This window comes from Phaseolus vulgaris, chromosome 2 (assembly GCF_000499845.2).
Source record: "Phaseolus vulgaris cultivar G19833 chromosome 2, P. vulgaris v2.0, whole genome shotgun sequence".
Taxonomy (NCBI): Eukaryota; Viridiplantae; Streptophyta; class Magnoliopsida; order Fabales; family Fabaceae; genus Phaseolus; species Phaseolus vulgaris.
Window position 1 is genome coordinate 29118301 of NC_023758.2, and position 20905 is coordinate 29139205.

Below are 20905 nucleotides of genomic sequence, written 5' to 3' on the forward strand. Positions count from 1 at the left end.
GATATCACTGTTGCATGAGAAATCAAGTGATACTCATGGTTTGAAACTTTATAGGCTTCTAGCTACTAATGAAAACAATAGCTTCATGTGGATCCAACTATTCACATCCCTCGCTTTATATCACATCGAATTGAAACTTCTATCTCTGTCCTTTTATACTTGTCTGCTTTTACATGTCACTAAATCACCATATCAAACCAAGATATCATTGTTGTAACCTTTTTCAAAACTCTCATGCTAGATTATTTTCCATAGAATGTGTGTAAAATGGGATGCTCCATCAACAAAATTCCAAAAATCAGATCCTGATCATTAGATATTCATGCACCTTACTTGCATATGCATCAAGAAACACAAACTATATATGTGAGCTTTTATTTCTGTTTACAGCCGCAAATTCATACACGAGGTGGTGGAATTTTTAGCAAACATTTTCATTTTTTTTCATTGATTGCAAGCTTGCAGCAGCAATGTCAAATACTAGATAATGATGTTTGTATAAAGTTCATACCCACATTAGATTTATGCTTTGATCAGCAGTTAGATTTTTAAGATATAATATAAATTGTAAAACCATGCTACAATAGGACAAATAATGAAAAACGTGATCCACACTTTCTTGTCTTAATTAATCCAAGTTGTCATGGACTGATTCTATTTTGTTGTTTTGGTGTCTTGAGGAAGAGTTAACACACACAGAATAATACATTGATTGGCACATACTTTGTTTGTTGTATTGATGCATGAAAGTATAAAGTATATGAAATTGAAAGATTCCAGGACAAACGCTATAGAACCTTGGTGTAATCGTCCAAATGAGACAGGGGCTATCCAAATCAAACTTTATTCATAAATTTTTCTGACTGAATTGGCGTTAGTTGGGGTTTTTTCCATTTATAGAGAGCCTCTGTTTTTTCCTTTTGACGTGAGGAGAATTCATTCTAACTTCATCCTATTTTCAACATGTCGATCAAGACTTGAGACAAACATAAAACATAGATTACGACAAAGTTTACTTGATTTTCTCGAACCAGATTTTCTACTGGATATGTTCACACCACTATAATGGACTACTTCTTCCTGCACCCTCATAGGTTCTTGCACCACCCCTGTAATAACAAAATTATCTCTATAAAAAAGTTAATTTTTTTAAGTGTTTTCATATTTCAGTGCCTTCTGGATTAAATAAACTTAAATTATCTTCTAGATTTGAGGTTAAATTTTAAATTATGTAATCTGAATGTATTTTTATTTTATTTTTTATTATATAATTTGAAAGTCTTTTTTAAATTTGTGAAAAAAAATTAGATTGTATAATCCAAAATGTATTTTTAAAAAAAATAAATTCTGAATTATGTAACCCATAATGTTATCATAATAAAAAAACAAGAAACCTTCTATCAGTGAAAATTGCATTCTGGAAGTGCCTTGAAGTGCTGGGGTACTTGGAGTGCATGAGAGAAATAAGAAGAAGGAGTAGGATGAAAAATGTAGGTGAGGTTTTAGGGTTTATTTATTTTTTAAGTAAAGCACAAAATTGTAACTGCATAATTGCTATGGGTGTCACAATAACCTCTGGGAGTGCAGGAAGAAGCAGCCCTATCATGAATGGTGAATCTTCTTGTCTGGGCGTACTACCCAATCTATAGTTGGGCCTCCAAGTTAAATTTAAGCCCAATTAGTGCATTAAGCCCAACTCAAAGTATTCATTTAATAAAAAATGTGTCAATCATGTTTCATGGATAGATTTTGTCACATCATTCAGAATGAAAATGTACAAGTCGTACCGAATATAAATTCCTCAATAAATTGCTTGAAGTAAAAGCATTTATATATTATTGTTAAAACTTGAGGCGTGTCATTATTTTAAGAAAAACATTTCAATCCACCTTATCTTGTTAATCTAAGTGACAGCGAATTTATTTTTTTAAAACAAAGCTTCAAAGTCAAGTATTATAAATAAAAAATAGATGTAAAAAACTAAATAGCAAACCATTTTTATATTCATTAATAAATATTCATAAAAATTTGAATTCCAATTTTTTTAATAGAAATACGTTAATTATGTAAAAAAAAATACTTTGTTACTTAATTATATATGTTACCATATAAACATATTAACTTTTGTAATAATTATTTGAAAACTTTAGTTAGAACACACTATCTATACATAATTGATTTTCATAATCCTGTCATGCATGACATTTTTATAATGATATTGTGTCATACGAGTTAACTATACAAGTAATTTCTTTCAAAATCTGTTTATATTGATAAACTTTTGACAAAATTGTATCATATTTAGAAAAGAAAACCCTATAAATGCTCATGTGCATAATTATAGATGTTTTGTTGAATAGCAACTGTTTAAGGTTTTACATCATTAAAAAATTATGTAAGGTATCTCTTTGTATGATAACTAGCGGGAAATAAATAAAATATTTATTTTAAAAACCAATTGTATTTTTAAAATAATTAATTATAAACATATAAATTTTAAGATAATTACTTTCTGTAAAAATAATTATATTAACATAATATATAAATATAGTTATTAATGAGAGAGATATACAAAACTATTTATAATATGTACTTTTTCAGATTTTTAATATTTATAAATATAATTATTAATAATATTTATATATTAATTATTAAAGTGAATTAAATCATTTATATTCTTTTCGGTAATGTTTATAAATATATCAATTATAATATTTTATTATTTAAACGTTATAATTTAAAATTAATCTTGAAATATGATCACTAAATATATAAAACAACACTTTAGTAATATTTACAAAAACAATTCCACTTCAACAATATTTAAAAAACAATTCCACTGTAATTTGACTATAAGATCACTATAATATTTTTCATAACATTTCAACATAATATAAATAGTCCACTGAATCCCTTAATCCAAATTTTTCATTTTCCTTCAGTATTGTTCAAGTTCAATATAGATTTTTTTTTTCTTATAATAATGAACCATCCCTTTCAACCTAATGCTTCAATTTTTCAAAAATGAAATTACAAAAATATAGAAAGGTTTCAAAATTCTATGGAAGATAAAATTTTGCAAGAAAATAAATAATAATATTAGCAAAAATAAATATTTCAAAGATTATAATGAATTGTAGAAATAAAATATATACCAAATGTATAATAGAATATACATCCACTATTATAGAAGGTTAAGATATTTAAAAGTTGTAAATTAAAAGAATAACTATTTTGAAAGTCATTTCCATTTGATAACCCATTTGTCTTTGATCCAAATCTAAAATGAAAAAAGGAATCTCAAACAATTAAATCAAACAAAATACTTTTATTCATTTCAGAATCATGGCTATCAGAAGAGCCATTAGATTTGCTTTCGTGCAATCACATAAATATAACAATCACGGGAAGAACAAAAAAATTATTAAAAGAAAGTACTTAAAAATATCATGTTAAATAAATTGTCACTAACATATATTTTGATTATATATCTGATCCTATAATATCAAAACTATTGTATATAAAATAAACATGTATCACTTCCATCATTGATGTTTAGCACATTAGACACTTTCTTCTACTTTGGTGCAAATCATTTTTACATCTTGAACACGTTTCACATCTGCAAGACAAATACAACATCAATATGTAAGTAATTTACATCAGGTACAAACAAAATTACTAATTTGTAAAAGTAAGACTCTTCAACAAAGGTTGAAACTTAAAGAGATGATTATAAAATGAAATCAACCTTTCACATTTTTCCGCAATCAACAATAAAGAGAAGCACTCACCATATGTGTAACAACGTTTTTTTTAAGAAGCAGAAGCCAAAGACGCCCCCCCCCCCATCACGCACATTCTTTCTTCCTCTCTCTCCCTTTAGAATCTGATCATACCACGTTGTAGTAGAGGAGTTAATGAACATTTTTACCCGATCAGATTTTCAAATAGAGTAAGTTCATTTTTGCTCTAAATATCCTTTGTTCTCTGTTTTTTCTTAGGATTTAGTCATCAATCTTGGTGGGGTCAGTTGAGAAGTTTAATCCTCTCAACTTATTCTATTATATACTGAATTTTTGTTCTGTTTGGATAATTTGCATTAGGCCCGTAAAATCTTGAAGTTTATCCAGACTGTGGGGAATAAAATTCTAAAAGTTGCTTGGAAAGCAAGCAATTGAGGTAAGGGAAGCTAAATTTAATTTTTAATAGAACCCTAGGCTAGAAGATCTGGATATGGAAGGGACGTGGTCCCAATATTCAATTTCTCTTGCAGGGATGTTATGTGTTGATGTATATTGAGTTGTTTGTTTATATATTATTTAAATTTGTGGAAATATTGGGTTTTGATGATTTAGTATTAAAGTTCTATTTTTTTTATGTGAAATAGACTTTTGAATATTGTTGATCACTTTTTGAATGATATTGTATGACAGAATGGTATGGAATTGAATTCATACATTTGGGATAATGTATGGACTGATGTTTGTTGTGTATTAAGTATTGATGCCTATGTGGTAACAGAGATCTCCGAGCTTCACTGATGATCTAAGTCACATAGACTAAGATATCAGGTGGTGAGAAACTGATGGAGGAGTTCATACACACCGTGACATATGAGATGCACAACTTGGGTTGTATTGAACTTACCCTGATCCTTTCTGTTGGATTCGTTGGTAATCTTTAGATCAGGTGTTAGTCTCTGGTAGGACTTACTTAATACGGGTCTTCCAGAAGACGTTGTTTGTTGAATATTCTGGATGTGTAGATCCATGAGAGATCTATGTGATTGATTTATGTTGGAATTTGAAGAAGATTGAATAATTGAGAAATTGGCCATGTAATTTGATTTTCTCTTTTAATTTAATTTCGTATATTATAAAATTTTATTTTCACTAGCTTACCCTTGCTTTTTGTGTTGTGTTTAAATTGCGATGATTGTACTATGTACATGAGCAGATGACCATATAGGTGCAGGAAAGCCTTAGATGTTTCAGAGTTTTATTTTGAACTATGGATATGTAAATATTTGTATTTCTATAAATCCTAATCATGTATTAGGAATGTTTTTGAAAAACTCCAAGTTTGTATAGAAATACGTAGAACTTGTATTGTAATAGTTAGATGTTATTTTCTGGGGTGTTACAATATGCCTTCAATAGCGACATCAAAAGTTGTCGTGTAAATCCTTGGCTCAAGTCATAAACATTTAGAGTAACCCTGTGACCCTCCTGCAGCCAAATATTAAATTTTAGATGTTAGGGAGAAACAGAAAATTATGAAAACAGACACATCCGAAAACATCACTAATACCACATACTAATGGTAAAATTCATATATTTTAGAAAACAACTAACCTTGTCATCTCTCTTTGTTGCTTTTCTGAAATCACATGAGTGAATATACGATCATCATAAAAAAATTTGTCAAATATCAAAATAAGTAACAATTATAAATTATTATAGTATAAAAAAAAGTAAAAATAGGGCCACCCAACGAACTTGGTAGACAAAATCAACTCACTAGTTCCTTTTTGAATCTGCCTCCGGTTTTAACAAAATAAAATTTAGCAGTAAAATTTAATAAATAGAAACTTGAAAATAAACACTACATTGACATTTATAAAATTTAAATGAAACATAAAAGAAATTATTGAAGCATAACATATGAATTCTCGGTGAGTGATATTGGTGTGTGCTAGAACATATTTCAGAGAAGAAGTCGTCGGAGCTTCCTCGGTTGGCCAACTAAATGAATGAATCGTCCTATTTTTTCTTTGTGCTTGTATGAGAGATTTAAAAATAAAGAAACCACAATGTCATGTGATAATAAAGTAAAACACTTTACATGAAAATGTGTTTCTCATTGCAGTAGAATAATCTTATCTAATACCAGGAAGATGATGGGTGGGGACCATCTTACGGATTAAAGTTTTCTTTTTCTATGCAAAACTTGGATTAACGCAGTTTGAATAATTTTTTGAATATCCCAAACAACATATCATTTTTGTACAACAATGTCATCTGATGGTAAAAGTGGTGATGTTTCAATCCTTGGTTTCCATCAAATGACTCAGGAGGCATTTGGTGGTTCGACCATCTGACTCTTGTTATTATATTCAAGAGCGAGACTATGTGTGCAAAAGAAAACCTAGTGAAGGAGGACACAACAAATATCTTTAATTTTTTTTTAATAGAGAAGAAGATCAATTTAAAACAGAAAAGTAACTACCAATCTCTGCGGTCCACATCTAAAAATAAATATTAACAAATATCTTTAATTTTTTATTTAATAGAGAAGAAGATCATTTTAAAAGAGAAAAGTAAAATATTCATCTCTCCACTCTCCAACAAGTTAAGTAATAACAAATAAAATAAAATATTATTTGAAAATTAAAAAACTGCTTTATTAACTTTTAAAATTATAAAATGTCCAAATAACCAAAATAAATTAATAAAATAAAATATTAAGTAAGGATAAAATAGAAAAATAATTTAGAGCAGTTAAAGTGAGGAATCGCTTTCTATATAGATATAGAATAACCAAAATAAATTAATAAAATAAAATATTAAGTAAGGATAAAATAAAAAAAAAGAATTTAGAGCAGTTAAAGTGGGGAATCCCTTTATATATAGGTATAAATATGTAGATATAGATTAATAACAATATTTAGTATTCTCTTTTTATTAATTGTACTAATGATACCTTATGATTAATACATAATTAAGAAGTTAATATGCATTTATTTCTTATTAATGGTACTAATGATACTTATGATTAATACAAGACTAAGTAGTTAATATTCATTTATTAATAGTAGCTTTGATAAAATGGTGATCCTAAAATTAATTAATTTAATGTAATGCATTTATCATATATTAATATTATATGATCTATAATAAAAGATTGAATAAATAATAAGAACTTGTATTTCATACATACATGTAGTTTGTTTTGTGAAAAAGTTATTATAACGACCATGAACTGGTATAGAATTCTGTTTTCTACCCTGTTAATGGACAAATAATATATTTATTAATAAAATATTATTTCTTTTGAATGACATGGAAGTTGAACAAAACCTCAATACCAATTTTATTTGATGTCAAGAGAAATTTATTATTGTAAAATCATGACATTACAAATTATTATTTTATTTTTTAAAACATATGTATATAAAATATATGTTATAATCTGTAATAATAATTATAAATGTACTATATATTAATTTTAAAAATATAATTATTACAAACTTATAATCCATATTATTATGATAACTAGCGGGAACATAGGCACTGAAGTGCCTGTGTATCCGCATTTTTATCTTTTTAGTATTTTTTTTATTTTTCAAAAACAATTTCTTTTGATAACATTAAAATGAGAAGTTAAGGAGTATACAGTTAAAGAGTAGTGTGTATCCGCATTTTTTATTTCTCTTTTTTTAGTATTTTTTTATTTTTCAAAAACAATTTCTCTTAATAACGTTAAAATGATAAGTTAAAGAGTATACAGTTAAAGAATAGGTTAATAAAATAATAGAGAGCGGTAATTAAAAGTTACATATGGTAAAGAGAATGAATGAATTTTCAAAATTTAAAATTCAAAATTGCTATTTGAATTCAAAACCGTCTCTCATAGAAAATAATTAAATAGAATTTGAGTTTAATATTTTTTTTATAATTTTTAATATTTTATTAATTATGGGTAAAAATATATGTAAAATATCCAAATAACCAAAATAAATTAATACAATAAATTATTAAGTAAGGATAAAATGGAAAAAAAGTTAAGAGCAGTTAAGAGGGGAATAAGAAATGACACAATGACCATAATACAATAATAAAATTAAATATTAATATAAGGATAAAATAGGAAAAAAAATTAAGAGCAGTTAAGAGGGGAATCCCCTTTATATATAGGTATAAATAATATTTAAAAACTACAAAAATTTATAAAGATGGTTCCTCTTCATAACCGTTTTTTGGTGTAGATAATTTTTTTATTATTCTACCTTTATTTAATATATCTCATTTTATTAATACAATAAAATATTTTATCATTCATATGAATTACTTAAAAAATAATTTTATTTTTTTAGATTAATATTAAGGGACAATTTTTATATGCAAACTAACTCTTGACTTTTTCCTTAATTCATTATTTTATGGCAACATCATAAAGAAAGAAAGGAAGAACATACCCTCACCCACACCAAATGTCACATCAAATAAAATAACCACTATTTCTAATTAGTCTCTCCATTCCATTTCAAAGCAACTCTATTATTTGTTAAAATCATCATTATTTTGTATTTACCATCAAGTGAATCATAACCTTAACGTGAACATCATCAGACTCTCTGATCCCAAAATTGTAAATGAAAAAAGAGAAAAAACTTGAAGAAGAAGAAAAACTCAAAACAAAATAAAAGAAAAAAAGGTAACAATTATAAATAATAAATAATAATAATAAAATTAAAATAAAACATAAGCAATAATGTTTGTAACTGACATGAACATGTTAGCAGTTGTAGTGGAAGAAGAACCAAAGGAGCATAAAAGCTTGTGAACACTTTAACTTGATTGTATATCAAAGAAAGAAAGAGTGAGATGAGGAAGCAATGGGCATGGAGTTCCATGATGATGTTGCTTTTGATGTTCTTCCTTGTCTCTGAAATAGCCACCACAAGAAGCAGCGACTACGCTTGCAAATTACCCCATCACTCTTATCCTTTCTGCGACGCTTCCCATCCCACTCTTACTCGAGCGCGCTCCCTCGTTTCTCTCCTCACTCTTCCGGAGAAGATCCAACTTCTCTCCGACAACGCCTCTTCCATTCCCCGCCTCGGCATCCCTGCCTACGAGTGGTGGTCCGAATCCCTTCACGGCATCGCCCCCAACGGCCCCGGAGTCTCCTTCAATGGCACCATCCCCTCCGCCACCGGCTTCCCCCAAGTCATCCTCTCAGCCGCCTCCTTCAACCGCTCCCTCTGGTTCCGCACCGCCGCCGCCATCGCCCGCGAGGCCCGCGCCATGTTCAACGTGGGTCAGGCCGGCCTCACCTTCTGGGCCCCCAACATCAACCTCTTCAGAGACCCCAGGTGGGGCCGGGGCCAGGAGACTCCCGGGGAAGACCCCATGCTCTCTTCTGCCTATTCTGTTGAGTACGTCAGAGGCCTTCAGGGGCTTAGCGGAATCCAAGAAGCTGTTGGTGATGATGATGATGATGATGATGATGCACTTATGGTGTCTGCGTGTTGCAAACATTTCACTGCTTATGATTTGGACAAGTGGAAGCAGTTCGCGAGGTATAACTTCAATGCTGTGGTGAGTTCTCTTATCTTTCCTCTTCTCAGTGATCATATTCTCTGATGATTAATTACTTCTTACTTTATATAGAGAAATGAATAATAGTCCTAAACAGATAAACAAGTATGGATATGTATTTAATATCTTGAGAATTAGTAGGAAGATAGTGTATGAGTGTTTTTAGAATTGGAATTTGATTAAAATGCACACCTTACCATCATTATCCTCTACGGCTCGAGACTTAAGGATTATGTACCCTCCTAGATTTATGCTAGCCTTTTTGTGACGAACTGATTCGTATACTGTTTAGTTCTTAGGCAACCAGGTTAAATGTCGTTAAGGGGATAACACAATCATACTGGGGTACTGCCACGATGGAGTAACAGTCCATGGAGTTTGGCACTGACCCTCGGTCATGCCAGGAAGCAAGAGAATACACACTTGAATAGACAAGAAATGGTAGAGCTTTAGACCATCATCTAAGGCTTTCCTAAATTCATTGATTTTTATAATAATTACTTTTTTTTTATCAGCAATAAAAATTAAATAATTATAATAATTACTTAAAAAGTCATTCTTAGAAGTTAGAATTAAATCTGGTTATTTGATAATGTAAAAATATTTACATTAACAATGCATATAATTGTTCTTTTTGTAAGGCTTTTGTTGTTATTTGTAATGTGTTGGTTAGGTGGCATCAATTGGTTCTGTGATTGTAGGTATCACAACAGGATATGGAAGACTCATATCAGCCACCGTTTCGTAGTTGTATCCAGCAAGGGAAAGCAAGCTGCTTGATGTGTTCCTACAACGAGGTGAATGGTGTTCCTGCTTGTGCTAGTGAGGAACTCCTGGGACTGGCTAGAGACAAGTGGGGGTTCAAAGGGTAAGATTTTTGGGTCTCTGTAATTTGTATCATCGTGAAAAACTATAATGAAAAACAAAAAAGAAAATAATCTTTTGTTGATTATCAGGATTGGTGGTTTTGACTTTTGATTGTAGGTACATCACCTCAGACTGTGATGCTGTGGCCACGGTTTATGAGTATCAGAACTACACCAAATCCAGTGAGGATGCTGTCGCTGATGTTCTCAAAGCAGGTGCTTTCGTTTGTCTGATTAAATGCATCTTTCATTGAATTTGTTGCAGCAACATTGTATGAACTGGACAGTTTTTGACACTTTCTCAATTCATCAGGTTTGGATACTGATTGTGGAACGTTTATGCTTAGACATACTAAATCTGCTATTGAACAAGGTAAAGTTAAAGAGGAAGATATAGATAGAGCTCTTCTTAACCTTTTTTCTGTTCAACTGCGCCTTGGACTGTTTGATGGAGACCCTGTAAGAGGCAGGTTTGGTAAATTGGGACCAAAGGATGTTTGTACCCCAGAACACAAAACACTGGCGCTTGAAGCTGCAAGGCAGGGAATTGTACTGCTGAAGAATGACAAGAAGTTTCTTCCCTTGAATAGGGATATTGGTGCCTCCTTGGCTGTCATTGGTCCAATGGCAACTACAACCAAATTAGGTGGTGACTACTCAGGTATTATTTTCATATTGGAATGTTGTAATTTTTACATCTTCATTTGTTTGTTTCATTTAATTTTCTTGCAGTAGTTACCTGTGATCAGGATATCCCTTTTACAAAACCCTACTCTCCAATACCACTGCTTTATGTACACAGGACACTCATGCCTGCTAAAAGGCTAAATACTTTCTCTATTCTGAAATAATGGTTGTTTTAGCAATTTACGACTTGTCTGTTTAACAATTTTTTGGTCCCCTCATTACTTTAAATGTTTCTTTATCTTTTAGAAGACCCCTCACGTCCGTGATACTGAACTGCATGATTTTGCACCTAATAATGTAGGAATTCCTTGCTCCTTAACAAGCATATACGAAGGACTTAGAGAGTTTGCAGAGAGGATATCATTTGCTTTAGGTTGCCATGATGTATCGTGTGAGTCTGATGATGGTTTTGGTGAGGCTGTTCACACTGCAAAACAAGCTGATTTTGTTGTTATAGTTGTTGGGCTTGATGGAACACAAGAGACAGAGGATCACGATCGAGTTAGTCTTCTCTTGCCTGGTAAACAGATGGACCTTGTATCTTCTGTAGCTGATGCTAGTAAAAACCCAGTCATTCTAGTTCTTATTGGCGGAGGACCTCTTGATGTCTCTTTTGCTAAAGAAAATAAAAAAATTGCAAGTATTCTTTGGGTTGGGTACCCTGGTGAAGCTGGCGGAAAAGCCCTAGCTGAAATAATCTTTGGAGAGTTTAATCCAGGTATGTATACTTACAAGTTATAAACGAAAATGCTGTTAGACAAGGGTGTCTTTATCCATTTTGAACATTTGAAATTAGATGAGGCTCTTTGCACTCCAAGAGTCATAGTTGCTAATTTAAGCTAACCGCTGTTAAGTGAGCTTTTTCTTAAATCATTCTTAATTAAATGTGATCGGATGAATCACAACATTATTGAAGTTTGACAAAAATCAGCAAAACTCTAATTGAGTGCAATTTTGGGAATTGCATAGACTAGTTGCTAGGATTGTCAAAATATTCGCTTCAATGCATAGGATTGTACAATCCAACATGTTTCGTGCTACCATTTGTAAGAAAAGCTTTGCTTTTTGATTTATGTTTGAGGTCCTAACCTGTTGTGCCACCCTTGACTTGTCATCCTTCAGATGTCTGTGGTTCTTTGTTCTCATTTCATCCTTCCAGCTTGCTCTTCTCTTTTGGGTTTGATCATCTCTTTCTCTTTATCCAACTCTTTTCTGGTTCTCTCTTCCTGTCTGCGGCCAAAGTTTGACTTATTTTGATCTGGTTCTAAAGGTTGCCGCAAACTGCATTTTGTTGTTAACTGGAATTTTCTTTTTATGCTTCAGTTATGTGTTTTTGAAAAAACGTATTCACTTATGACTTTGAGTTATACAACACATTGCAAATAAATCACAATTTTTTTCTCTCTCTTAATCTGATTTGATTTGAGAATATAAGGACTTACGGATACCAAAGCTTCTCTCAATTTAGGCATAAGAAATCACTGACAAATTTATTGTTTTGAACTAATATAATTATTTTTCTTAAAAGGTGTGAATTAGTTGAAAGAGACTTACAATTAGGGACTGTGCATGGATATTTTTATTTAAATAGAATTTCACTTTATAGACGAATCTTACTGTTTGCGTCTTTACCTCCCTTCTGTTCCAGTGCTCAAAACTCCATTTTGACGACCTGGGTTGTTAGCAGGGATTGTAAATGGACAATTAGGGTTTATTTTACCTGGTTAAGGCATAATTCTACGTTAATTATTGAATTAGGATTGGTCCAAAACAATTTACTTGAACTTGAAATTCAATGAACTCTTTTTTATAGAAATTCAATGAAGTCGTTTGCTTTTCATGTGTATGTATAGTTGTGCCTTTGGCATTAAAAGTCACAATTAGGTGTTTTAGTAGCTTTATTTTTAAACTATATGTGTTTATTGTGGTTACTTATGAAGTACTGTATGCAACACTTGAATTCAAAATTTTCCTTTTCAAGTCTCAACAGAAGAGTTTATATCCATGTCCATTTTTTTATGCAGTTGGAAGACTGCCAATGACTTGGTACCCTGAGGCGTTTACTAATGTTCCCATGAATGACATGAACATGCGAGCTGATCCTTCACGTGGTTATCCAGGAAGGACCTATCGCTTTTATACTGGAAGTAGAGTGTATGGATTTGGGCATGGTTTAAGTTACAGCCATTTTTCGTACAATTTCTTATCAGCTCCAAGTGAAATTAGTTTGTCAAGAATAACCAAAGATGGTTTCAGAAAAAGATTATTACATCAGGCAGGGAAAGAGGTTAATGGAGTTGATTATATTCCAATTAACGAGTTGCAAAATTGCAACTCATTCAGTTTCTCAGTGCGTATTTCTGTGACGAACCTTGGTGATTTGGATGGAGGTCATGTTGTAATGTTGTTCAGTAAAGGGCCGAAAGTTGTAGATGGTTCTCCAGAAACCCAATTGGTTGGGTTCAGCAGTCTGCATACTGTTTCTAACAAATCTACTGACACAAGCATTTTGGTGCATCCTTGTGAACACTTGAGCTTTGCAGATGAGGAAGGAAAAAGGATTTTGCCAATGGGCCCCCATACTTTGAGTGTAGGGGATGTGGAACACATTGTTTCAATTCAAATGTATTGATTGCTTGTAAAATGCTAAATGTGTAACTTATTGAAAAATTTATAATAAAATTCAAATTATGTTCGTGGAGAAACCAAGTTCTTTAGTCATGAATTTGTTTATTTAGTTTTGTACCAGATCCGTAGGACAGCTAGAGGGCCAGCATGATGGACACGATTAAAATGATTAACAAGATTAATCAGTGGTGAAATATTATATTTTTAATTATGTTTCAAAATCAACTTTGATCAAATAACATGAAATAGGCGCACATTTCAAAAATAGGCAAGTCATCGAAATTTTACTTAAAACGTGAAAGTGTGTTTTTTGTGGTACCCTCTAAATTTGGAGTTGACAAAGACTAGGAAGTAAAAAAAAAAGCACGGAAACGTAAAGAGAGAAGGTTATATATTCTTATGTCATGATCGTTGGTCACTGGTCCCAGTTATTTTTTAAACACTTCCCATCTAAATTACAATAGTTCGCTATTTTCACGCTAAAACTTTGAGGGTATATAATGTTTTTATGTTCAAATATGATTCAACTAGAATTTATTCTAATTTTATAGGAATAATTGAATTTTCATTCCTTCATATTCACATCCAATTCTATAATAAAAGCAATTTGGTGGAGAATTTATTCGCATTTATTTATTATTGTGGAATTTAGCAGATATTATATTATCAACCATGAATACGATTCTAAACCCAACCATATTTTCACACTAGCTGCTTCCAATAATCTTTTAGAGCTCCTTAAAGAAACACTTGTTGAATTTTAAAATACTTACTTAAAAGTTATACAAAAATTCGATTATTTAATAATTTAAAATAAACTCATAAAACTTTTAAATGTTCTTTATAATTAGATTTTAATTATAATTATGACTTAAATGTGTTTTTACTCTCTATACAATAAGTAAGCTTTTCTTTTGGTTTCTCTACTTTATTTTTGATCCTTTAATACTGAACAATTTTTTTTTTTATAGTTTTTATCCAGTTTTAAAAATTTATTAACTATTTATGTGTTTAACAAAATATCAAATGTCAATTTGTGACACTTTTATTCAATTTTTATGACTAGTAAGATAGATGATATTTATTTATCATAAATTTATATTAGAAACTAGAAATAGTGATTTGAATTTTTTGAGAGATAAAAAATAAAGAAAAGCATTTTATAGAAACTAAAAATAGTAATTTTAAATTTTATAGAGGGGAAAAAAACAAACTTTTCTTTTACTTGGATCTTAATAAAGTTTGTTATTTTAAAAATAAAAAATTATTAATCCTTTCATCAGTCATGTATAACTTAAAATTATGGTTATTAATGTCTCATTTTATATATATAAAAGCGTGAGAAGAAGTGATTGGACCTTTGGTTAACAATGACAATTACCAACATATTTAATTAAATAAATCCCCTAAATTCTGCCCAAGAAACTCACATTTTGATAAAGATGCTGAACTGGGACATTGACATGGCAGTGAGTCAGAATAATTTTTAATTAAAAGAATACTTGAATCCCTTTTATTTAATATAACTTTTAAGGTTTTAATTAACTTTTTTACATTCTTAATCTAACTTTAAAAAAAAGTAATTTAAAAGATAATTAGATAATTAGCAACCACTCCAATAGGCAAATAGCTATCTCATCGTCATGTTCTTTGGAACTTTTCATAGCTGTCAGCCATCATCAAACAACTACTTCAAAAACACCATCTCACCAATTCAAATTCAACTCTCCTTTTCATTTGCCTTTATGTATTTTTCTGACATATTCTTTCCAACCACCAAAATTTACAAAGGAAAAATGTGATGTGAAATTTTTTTAGTATTCTGATATTTGAATAACGAGTGAATATCAAAATTTAATTGAATAAAATTACTTTTTAAAGTTTGTTTGTATTTATAGATATTCAAAGTCTATCATATATATCTATAACGATATAAGTAGGATGTTAATTTATACATAATTATCTCAAAATTTATGTTTTATATTTTTATATATCTTTACCTATTAATTGGTTATATTCATTTATTATAATCTATAAACTGAAAATAATTATAAATAAAATTAGCATATTAAGATTATCCAGAATAAATACAACTCAGTTTCTTTTAGTTATGATATATTCATAAAGTTATATAGATATTAATAACTATATTTTATTCACTACAATAAAATATAGAAACCAAATTTTTGGGATAAAAAATAATTAGCTGTTATAGTGACTAAATTAGATATCGTTTTAGAGACTAAAAAAAAATTGATTTCTCAATTAGTTTATATTATTAGTAAATGATTTTTAAATTAGTGTCTAATTAGTAACTAATGTTTTTTGTTACCAAATTTAGAATGTAAATAATTAGTAACAAAAGTTTAGGTTACTAATTAGACATCAATGTAAAAATTATTTAACAATAATATAAACTAATTTAAAAACTATTTTTTTTTTAATTTTAAATATCTAATTTAGTCACTATAATAATTAATTATTTTTGCTAATTATTTTTGTGTATTTTTAGTTTTTATTTGATGATTTTCTTGTATTGATTAATTGATACAATATGTATTTTATTGTATACTATATATATATTTATTTTTTCCTTCTTAAAAATGTATGAGTTCTGTCTTATTAATTTTTTTGTAACGTGGCTCTATAAGGCATTGACATTGGCAATGCAGTGATACAACAAATATTTGTTTTGTGAAGATTTTATATAGTTTTGAAAGGAAATGAAAATGCATGGATTCCTATTTCCAAAGGAATTTTGAAATTTGCAATGAATGTATGTGATTGCATTGTGGCCGAAAGTAAAAGATAAGATGTTGTTTGTTTTTGACAAAATGGCATCACATAATAATACCTAAACAACTAGTACCAACGCGCGTCACTTCTTAGCCTGTGGGATAAGGTTCTTTCTGGGGAGTAACACCCTATTTTTAAACAATTCAACATTTTTAATCTTCAAAATTCTATTCTCTCTATTCCTTTTAATGGGAAAACACCTCTCAACCCTACACCATTAGTCAATACCTAATCCATATAAAACAGATAAAAAATAAGAAAAATGTTAGTTTAAAAAATACCCTTAAAAGAGATCACTTTATAATTTTTAACCTTCTATTTTTAGAATTATAATATGGACCAATTACGATTGGTTGTGAACATATCATCACTAATAAAAAATAATTATTAACTCATTACTTATTCATCAAGGCCATACATATCTTTTTCTTTTCTCTCTTTATATTCTCTTCCATACTAATAAAAAAAATTCTTCATTAATGAATTTAGAGCATTGGTCCAAAAATGGATTTTTATTAAAAAATTAACAATGCCCTCCTTTGTAATTCTTAATATACTCTAAATAAAATTTTCTATTTTTTTTTTCATTTCTTAACTAGTGTCTACAAATTAAGTCTAATTAAATATATTAAGAATTTTTATATTATTAACTAGTAAAAAATATATACGTATTTTTTGTTAAACCATAATTTTTATTCTCTAATAATTTTCTTAACAGAAAAATAATTTCACTCTTAATCAGAGTTTTAAAATTCTAATTAACTTTTTCCGAAGCATGTGGGTTTAAGTTTATAGCGTAAAGCTATTAAAATAAAATTGTTGGCGTAACTCTCATAATAGGAGATGAGTTTTGAACAGGGGTAGGTTCTGGGAGATCTTGGTACGTGAGAGAAACGTTGGAAAGTTGTTTCTTCTTGTACATCATTTTCATCAGAAAAATAGGTTTTGGTATTGGTGAACGTGAACAAAGATAACAAAATAATGTTTTTAAAAATTAATAATAATATATTTCTAAAGCTAACAAGGGAAGGTAAGAAAAGAATAAAATGCTAAGTAGATTTTGCGCCTGAAAAAAGCATACATAACTCAGGACTTTCTTCTTCTGCTTCTGCTTTTGTTTCGATTTTGTCGCAGAAGACTAACTCATATCACACCTTAGATTAGAGTCATAAAGCTCTCTACTTTGTGCCACAAATGAGTGACCCCAAGTATGCATATCCCTACCCTCCTCAAGGACAAGGTAAACTTCTATTCTTTTTCTTTTGATTATGCCATGGATCAAACCAAAGCATTTACATATTCATTCTTAGTTACATGCTGCACTTTGGAAAACAACTGCATCGTGATTGTACTCATAATAAGTTTCATCCTCTGAATTCTGGAACAAGTCTAGTGTTGTTTTTCTCTCATATGATATGTTCATGGAGGATACAAATAAAATTTCATTTATCTTTTTTTTCCAGATTTGGTTGTGTTCTTTCTTTATGCATCAATTTTATTTATTTCTTACTTTGTGGAGAACTTTTGTTGGCAGGGTACTATCAAGGTCCTCCAGTGATGGCACCACCGCAATATTATGCTGCTCCACCACCCAGAAGACAAGCTGGATTCCTTGAAGGATGGTTAGTTCCCTTCACTGCACACCTTTTCCTCTATTACTTGTATTCTTTCCCCTTCTTTTTTTTTCATCAACTTTGTGTAATTGACAGAATCCCTCTTTGTTCCTGCCTCAGTCTTGCAGCTCTGTGTTGTTGCTGCCTCATAGACGAGTGCTGCTGTGACCCCTCGATCATATTTATCAGCTGATGTATAGCATCAAAGTTTAATACTGCAAGTGGAAAAATAAAATAAAGAAGCTTCAAATATACATGGTTAGAATAATATCTGCACTGTATATTTTACCTTTATAACATGTCTGTCTTGTTCTTGATTAGCATAGTTTTTTTTGGAACTTGGTCATTGTTGTTCTTGGTGTGTGTGGTTTAGCCTACGGTTCTTCAGTGATTTCAGCTGTAATGTGGAAATTGGAAACAATTGCTGTGCATTCAATTGGGTTGGTCCCTCGGTTCCCCAATTATATTTGTCTTAGGTCTAATCATTTTGAATTTGGAATGTGGAAATTATTACTTGGCATACCAATGTGACTTTATATATCGAAGCTGGGTGTGACCCTGTAACTTAATAGTACAGAATCTTTAATATTGAAGTTTTGATCATGATGAAGTTATTTTTTTTTTTATTAAAATGGGGTCCGTTTTAAAAAAATTACAAATTTAGGTAAGTCATGCCAATTCGGCACGACTTCATATGCACAAATCGTCTCAATTAGACACGATTCTGTTATGTCATACCGAAGTCGTACCAACTTGACACGACTTCTGCCTTGTCATACTGAATTCTGTCCTGTCATACTGAAGTCAAACATGATTCATACACGATTATCCAATTTTTTGTTCCTTAAAACTAATACTCTTAGAAAATTATGTATCAAATTAATTTTTAATATTACATAACTTACTACCCAATATATAAATAATAAAATAAAAAAAATAAAAAATATGACGTGTCAGAAGTCGTGCCAAGTTGGCACGACTTCAGTATGATAGGGCAGAAGTCGTGCCAACTTGGCACGATTTCAATATAACATGACAAAGTCGTGTCTAATTGAGACAATTTGTGCATATGAAGTCGTGCCAATTCGTAATTTGTAATTTTTTTTAAATGGATCCCATTTTGGTAAAAAGCAAAAAAAAAATAACCCATGATGGTAAAAAACCCCTAATATTGAGCCTTATAACACAGAAATTAAGAAGACTAAAATGGAAAGAAGCTATTCATCCATGAGATAATCTTTTCAATTATAGAATAACTTGTCTTATTTATAAAAAAATTGTAACTCTTCTTATTTTTAATTTAATTTTAAATAATAAAAAATATAATGAAAATAAGTTAATCAATTTAAAATTATGACATGTGGATAATTTTTTGGAGTACTGCACCTCCATATCTTCTTCTGGAACTTCCATAACATAAAAATACATTTTTATCCTTCTTGTGCCACCCCCATAGAATAACTTCCGGATTATGTAATCCAGAAACGCATTTGAAAAAAGACTTCTGAATTACATAATCCGGAAGTTAAAAAAGACTTCGGATTATGTAATCCGGAAAGTAATCACGCATATGAAAAAAGACTTCTGGATTATATAATCCGGAAGCTAATTATAAATTTGAAAAATCACTTCCAGATTATGTAATCCAGAATATTACAGAGGGGTATTTTTGGAAATACGAAAATCTATGGAGATGAGAGGAGAAGGTATGGAGGTGCAGGAAGAAGCAGCCTTACTTTCTATAGAATGCCCTTGCTCTACCAAATTTGCAGGATATATGCCCCAGGCCCACAACTACAATTTTTCTTAAAACAATTAATACGCATAATTAACGTATTTTACGTCTTACATATTCAATATAAATTCAACTAATTCCAAATATAAAATCTATTAAACATTAAATCACGTAAAAAAAAAGAAACAATTTCATTAACTTTTTATTTTGTCTCTTATGAGTATGATTTATTTTTACCTTTTATGCCTAACTTTTTTTTTTTTAATTTACTTATACATTGTTGTAACAAGAATTTTTAAAAAAATTATGCGAGAGTTTGAAAGATAATAGAATTTACAAATTTACAAATATGTGGCAATAACAATAATTTGTTAGTAAGCATTGTATGATATATAATTGTATTTTTAAACTTATACAAAATCAATAAATATTAAATTAGATATTATTTTTTTAATCTATTCGATATTATTTTATAGATTAAAAAAATATTATTATTTAAATTATTATTATTTAAAGTGACTTATATTATTTATAAAAAATTATAATGTAATTTTTAAATTGGTATCTAAATTAGCTATCAAGATTTTAGTTATTAATTATATTGTTTTAACCTCAAGTCGACCGAGAAGATATCACTAGGATCAATTACCACATTTGAGGTATTGTATATTTTAGAGATTGAAGTTCCAACACTGTTCTTAAAAAGCGTCTCTTTAGAAGGTTAAAGAATAAAGATGTATATAAATTGTCTCTGATCTCGACTCTTAAGCGATGTATGACTAAAGAAATATCGAACGTATTGGAATAAGTCCCCCAAATGAGGGTCTAAAGGAACGAGTTTTCGATTTCCAATATGACGCTAATGTTCTGACCTAAAGTTTGTTGAGATTGGCATCCGTCAACAAAATGATCACCCAAAGATGATCATCTCGTGACTATTGAGAGCAAATCAAATCAGATGCTTCTATTTCTTATTTTTAATGTTTTCGATCTCGGTTCCATAGGAAGATGTCATAGAGACCGAGAAAAATAGATCATTCACAATCATTGATGAAGGATTCCTTGAAAAGTTATTAGTAATCCTTTTGAAAATTCAAAATAGAAAGGATGGTGATAGTGCAAATACAATCTGTGTTTTTAACCCAACCCAAGCTTAAGAAACTTATTCAATGGTATGCTAATCGCTTTTGGTCCCAAATCTTTGGGGTTGCTTTTTCCAATTACATTTCTTTATGTTATTTGTACCAGTAATTG

The 20905-nt window shown here is 29.9% G+C and overlaps 1 protein-coding gene and 1 long non-coding RNA gene across 2 annotated transcripts; both read left to right on the forward strand.

The window, feature by feature from the left end:
* Positions 1–8476: 8476 nt before the first annotated feature.
* Positions 8477–13584, forward strand: LOC137811282 (probable beta-D-xylosidase 6). The gene is made up of 6 exons (XM_068612969.1): positions 8477–9326; positions 10028–10194; positions 10311–10408; positions 10506–10853; positions 11181–11597; positions 12904–13584. Exons 1-6 carry the CDS (start codon positions 8610–8612, stop codon positions 13509–13511), a joined length of 2355 nt encoding a protein of 784 aa, XP_068469070.1. The 5' UTR covers positions 8477–8609; the 3' UTR covers positions 13512–13584.
* A 3537-nt stretch (positions 13585–17121) lies between these two features.
* Positions 17122–18436, forward strand: LOC137811283 (uncharacterized). Its single transcript, XR_011081045.1, has 3 exons — positions 17122–17543; positions 17838–17925; positions 18037–18436. It is a non-coding gene; the product is annotated as an uncharacterized lncRNA (long non-coding RNA).
* Positions 18437–20905: the final 2469 nt, after the last annotated feature.